Source organism: Chenopodium album, chromosome 1 (genome assembly GCF_948465745.1).
Source record: "Chenopodium album chromosome 1, dcCheAlbu1.1, whole genome shotgun sequence".
NCBI lineage: Eukaryota > Viridiplantae > Streptophyta > Magnoliopsida > Caryophyllales > Amaranthaceae > Chenopodium > Chenopodium album.
Genome location: NC_137834.1, coordinates 45901221 through 45907100, shown reverse-complemented (window position 1 = coordinate 45907100; position 5880 = coordinate 45901221). Strand labels below are relative to the sequence as shown.

General features: G+C 37.1%; 1 protein-coding gene and 1 long non-coding RNA gene across 2 annotated transcripts; one reads left to right on the top strand and one right to left on the bottom strand.

Annotated features, from left to right (window-relative positions):
• Nucleotides 1–1768: 1768 nt before the first annotated feature.
• On the bottom strand, nucleotides 1769–3646 carry LOC145583939 (uncharacterized). Its single transcript, XR_014100323.1, has 3 exons — nucleotides 3509–3646; nucleotides 3179–3233; nucleotides 1769–2638 (listed from the first exon to the last, which is right to left on the bottom strand). It is a non-coding gene; the product is annotated as an uncharacterized LOC145583939 (long non-coding RNA).
• An 871-nt stretch (nucleotides 3647–4517) lies between these two features.
• On the top strand, nucleotides 4518–5579 carry LOC145632079 (protein FAR1-RELATED SEQUENCE 8-like). Its single transcript, XM_081684357.1, has one exon. It carries the CDS (start codon nucleotides 4518–4520, stop codon nucleotides 5577–5579), a length of 1062 nt encoding a protein of 353 aa, XP_081540483.1.
• Nucleotides 5580–5880: the final 301 nt, after the last annotated feature.

Below are 5880 nucleotides of genomic sequence, written 5' to 3'. Positions count from 1 at the left end.
TAATACAGACAACAACTACATGTGCCCGAAACTCTTAGAGAAATTGGCATTTTGTCTAAATTTGACCAATTTCAAGGAACGGGAAGAAGAACTCCGGAAAACTCTTTGGAATAGTTCCATGGAGTACATTCTTGACACTCTTATTCCAATCTTCTTTGCCAAGGGAATAATGAGTTATGAGACTCATGAGACTTGGTCCTTGGATTGTGAAAAGGTCACACTTTTAATGAGGAATTCCTTTTTGGAGGATTGGAAGCGGAGATTCACTTCATACCTTCAAGACATGCTTCTTAATTGTTTTAAAGAGCTTGTCACTGTGTCTTTTAAGACTAAGGACTTGAATGTTCATCACTTAACCAAGTCCTTCATGAATATAAAGATCAAGATCCCAAACGAAGGTTGCCTTGCTTAAGAAAGGCTTGAAGTGTGGAACAAGGTCTAAAATGCTAGGCTTAGACCCAGAATGCCTCTTCAACCTCATGTGCTTTAAATAACAAGACTTTTCAAGCACTTGGAGCTCATTGGGAAGCCATTAGAGGATAACAAGCCTCTCACATGCTACCAAGCTCACTCCACTCGGGTTATGTTGCATTGAGAATACATTTGACAACCAATCAAGATAAACTCTCATTGATGGAGGTTGTTCAAGAGATTCATATAACCGATTCTTGCAAGGGTACTAGGTTCTCTCTAACGCCTAAGAAGAAGGAATTCAAAGACAAGGCAAAGATGAGGTAATTCTACTGTACTAGGTGAGGGCACTACAATAGGGAATGCAGCGAGTACCTAGAAAATGAGGCGAAAGGAAAAGTAGCTCTCACCGCAGGTATCTTTTTTATAAAACCATCACTTGAAAAATGTATGCGATTAATAAAGGTATTAGATACCACAAATGACTCACTATATGCTCCTTTTTCAATAACTATGTGAGAAGAAGCTTCACAAGTGGACGTGCAATTACAAGCGGAAAAAGAAGACAATCTATCCATTTAACTTGTAATTGCGTAGTTTGTCTTAAAATAGAACTGATTTTAGTTCTATTGTTGAACATATTTTGATCTTTTGGCATTGGACGTTGACTTGTTAGATCACAAGACTATAACTATGATTGTTTGTAAGTCTTGTTTACATGTTTTATGGCATTATACGTTTATCTAGATGCTTATTTAGACAAACGAGTTTATAAGGTTTATAATACCACCAAAGAAATCTATGATTGTTGAATCAAATGAGACATACGTACTTATGGCTTTGTCATCTTGGCCACATTCAACAAACGCATCAAGAGACTACTACAAGAAGGTATTATTGACTCATTTGATTTACAATTATTTGAAAACTGCGAAGGAGTATATTAGGTAAGATGATAAAACAACAATTCTCCAAGTTAGGAAAAAAAGCAGGTGAATTATTAGGCCTAAAACACACTGATGTATGTGGTCCAATGAGCACAACCACAAGGAACAACCATCGATATTTTATCACCTTCACCGACTAGCAAACTACACACCCTATCTAAAATCTCACCCTAAAAAAACAGAAGAATTTTTTTTTTCTTTGATTCATTACTAACTTGAAAGCATATACTATGGATTTCCCTTTTGAACACTGGACATTAGATATGTGGTAGAAAGCCTCATTGAAACAGAAAGTTCCTATTCAGAAGAATCAAAACAAGGTGTTATGGAGTCACAATGGCTGCTATAGTCCCTTTTTTTAACACACAACAAAAATATATGTTAGAGGCCTAACTGGCCATAAACCCGTTTACAAAAGTTGCAGTGAGATTCTTGCTAGTGCTACATCAAGAAAATTTAACACCAGAAGCAATGTGCTCATAACCATCCCATAAATATTGGACTAAGGTTCTAACATAGTTCTTAACCAACATAAGCTTAAAACTATCAAACATATTATACATATTTATCACTCGTACCATCAGAAATACACCCATAGGACATCCACATCAACGAACCATGATTCTTTATGAACAGATTATAAAGAAGAATAGCAACATAACCAGAACCAGAAGCACACATATCAGTTTTATTTTCATAGGCAATCTTAGCACAAGTAGGCACAAAGAAAATGATCCTTGTGACCAATCAACATAGACATTCCATGAGCAAGATTAATAAATAGGTTGATTACAGCACTGATAGAAAGTTAGGTTGTTAGAAAATTAGTTAGATTAACTATAAAGGATTAACTCATTAACTTACAAAGAGAGGTAGTATATGCTTCAGCCTGCATTGCCCCTTAGTGCTCCCAGTAATATGATGGCAAGTTTTCTGTTATTTAATCAATTCTTCACTAATTCATCTCCTATGGGTGCTGCTCCTCCAGTTAATTCGAATGTTGGGCCTGCAATGAGCTTTAGTTACCCAAACATAGGTGGGATTAAGGCTCAGTTTATGGCGATTCTAGGGAATAAGCCGTATCCTTTCCCAATTCCTGCACATGTTGGAGCAGCGCCTCCTTATAACGGATCCTATCCACAAACAATTTTATTTTACAACATCTCTTTCTACTCTTCACAAATGCTTCATCCTTCACAAATGCAGCAACAGCAAGCTGTACAACCATCTCAGTCCATATACCTCATTACCCAACTGCTGACTTTGAGAAGGCTAATATACTAATGACACAAACAATATCCCGGTTAATGCAAGTTAAACAACATTTTAAAAGGGCAGGGGGGCACTCACCCTTAACCCAAATCTTAACTTTAAAGGGTTCTAAAACATATTAGCATCCAAATTTGATTCAATCATCAAATTAAGCTCATAATATTTTTGGAAAAAAGCTCCAATTACATAGTTGCATCCACCAAATTTCATTCAAACATTAAATTAAGCACATAATTTTACAGCAACAAAATCAAGTTCCTTTTCTTATTAATACTCATTAGTTCACATCTCCTCTAAATCAACTTGTTCCTCATAAAAAAGAATGCATTTAAATGAGTTGGTTTAACTCTCGATTCATCAGTCGGCAAGGATAACTGTGACTCTCAATATATATTTACTTTTCACCCACAATTTATTTTGTTTCAGAACACATTATAATCAAACAAAGGTCAGAACACATTAAATCCAAGAAATCAAAGCATTCAACATGAAAAATTAGACCAAAAGCCAAAAAATAAAGCAAAGCTATTTAACCCGGAAACATTAACCTCGAAGTTCTGATTTTTGGTTCAAAATTATTTGAATTTGCTGTTGCTTGAATTACTGCATGAAAAACCGTAAAATTGGCTCAGAATCAGGCCCGACATTTTTCGATTTTGCTCGAATTAAGGCTGGTTATTTTTTATCATGAGGAAATTTCATTCGAATTCTACTTTATTAATCGCAGAAATTGAATACAAGACTTGTTTAAAGCCGTGAAATGGAGGAAGCCGTGGAGTTTATGGAAGCCTAAATTGAGTGTACTGAGAATAAGATAAAACCCTAAATTGTTAATTAAATTGAAATCGGATGATGAGAAAAGGAAAGAAAAATCTTACCTTAAAAGCTGCTTCAATGGAGGACATTTGTCTCGGCACGGGCAAGGTAGGAGCGATGCGCTTCAATGGAAACTGAGAAGGAAAGAGGGAGGGAGATGAGCCTGGTTTGTGGAGAGAACTGTTGAGACTTGAGTGCGATTCAATTTTTTATTTTTATTTTTAGAGTACTGCCAAGTTAATCTCGGTGATTTTTACATTTCACAAATCTCACCTGCCACGTGGGATTTGTGATTATTTTATTATTTTTGTAAATAAATGTTAGGGTTTGAGGTGAACTAACGGCGTCAGTTCCCCCCTACCCAACTGTTTGCTCATCCTCTTCATTCTCTCTCCACCGTCGTCCCAATTTTTGCTCCCCCTCTTGTCGCATCTCCTCGATTTTTGCTCCCCCTCTTGTCGCATCTCCTCGATTCATTTGCGCCATGGATCACCAGTTCCTTTAAATGGTTGCTTCGAAGGTTATGTCAAACTATACTAAGCTTTTAATTGTTTCATTTCAGTTACTTGCATTTTGCTTGTTTTGAGATTGATTTGTATAAAAATTGGCGAAATTGATGCTTTAATATGGTGAAATTTGTGATAATGTAGGTTTAATCGGTGTTTATGTAGGTGTAATTGATGCTTTTTTGACTGCTTGATTTGTGTATTCTTTGATGTAAATTGGTGAAATTGTTTCTGTAATATGGTGAAATTGGTGTTCATGTTGTTATACATCTGTTTAAATTGGTGAAATTGTGAACCAACCTAATTAGTGAACCTAATTGTATTATATATTTAGCCACACTATTGTTATGTAGTGTGTTGGAGTTAGGCAATGTTCTGATAGTCTTGTTTTGAATCACATTAATTAAATGCAGGGTTTCTAAATTTTCCTTTGAATTTTGATTGCGAACCTGTTTAATTATATAGTTGTTTTGATTGAGTTGATGTGTGTATGATGACCTAATCTTTTTTTTGGATTTCTACTGTTTTGGCTGATGTTGGGTGGATTTCTACTGGTGTCTTCACAATGAACTGTGGTGTTAGTAGTAATTTAGGAAGAAGGTCAGAGATGGATGAGTTAGGGGCATTGATTGAAATAGGCCATAATACAGACAAGCTGGACAACATTTCCCTTACAGAAATAGAGGGGGAGACCTCTTCCCCAATTGGGCCAATTCAGACCATAGAGAGCCCTGAAACTGTTTCCACAAAGTCTGTGATGACCTCTGTTGAACCTCCAAAAGTTGGAATGGGGTTCAATGGCTGGAAGGAAATAGAGGAATACTATAAATTATACGCAGAGCAATGTGGCTTTGGAGTTTGCAGGGTTCAAAGTGCATTCACGATTAAGAAAAAGAGAAGGGGAATGACCTGGAAGTGTGAATGTTGGGGTGCCCCAAATATGAGGGCAAAGCGTGACGCAAAGAAAAGGGCAAAGTTAATGGAAATTGGCGGATGTGTTGCTAATGAGAATGGTGACATCTTAGAGGATGAGCTTGCTAGGGGCAGAAGGAAGTCGAAAAAATGTTATTGCCAAGCTAGGATTTATGGCAGTGTTAATCGTGAAGGGCTTTGGGTTTTGATAGCGGTGGAGTTGGAGCATACTCATGCCTTGGACCCCGTTCTGGCTAAGTTAGTTAAAGAATATCGTATGAAGAAGATGACGCCGTCAGTTCGTAGGAAATTGATTAATTATTATGAGGTTGGAGTACCGGTGAGTCAAATTCGTGGATGTATCAGCACGGAGAATGGAAATTTGCCTAATGTTAAGGATATGCAACATGAGGTTTATAAGGATAAACGGTCGAAGATGGTGGGTGGAGATGCAAAAGCGATGATGGCGTTTTTTGACTACATGCAGGCTGACAATCCGAAATTCTTCCATGCTCATAGGTTGGATGAAGAAGGTCGGTTGAAGGATGTACTTTGGGTTGATGCTAGGAGTATAATAGCGTATGAAGATTTTGGAGATGTTGTCTGTTTTGATGCGACCTATCTCACAAATGAGTACGATCTCCCATTTATTAACTTTGTTGGAGTGAATCAACATGGTCATTCTCTGTTGTTAGGATGTGCTCTAAGACTGTGACACTTTTGCTTGGATTTTTCGACAATGGTTGACTTGTATGGGCAACAAAGCTCCCGCAGCTATTTTTAACTGATCAAGCAGCTGCAATGAGGAAGCCACTCACCGAAGTTATGCCCAACACCCAACATCGATGGTGTATATGGCATATACTGAGGAAATTTCCTGAGAAACTTGGGAAGTGTGCCAAGTAAGTAATTTCTGTGATAGGCTAAAGAGTTAAATGTTTCTTGTGTTGTAAATGGAATTTTGATGATTTGGATTAGGTTGTGTTGCTTTATAAAATTCTGTTTAACTGATTTGG

Excerpts from the sequence above, each read along its gene's own strand:
- LOC145632079 (XM_081684357.1), top strand. The coding sequence starts at position 4,518 with ATGAACTGTGGTGTTAGTAGTAATTTAGGAAGAAGGTCAGAGATGGAT.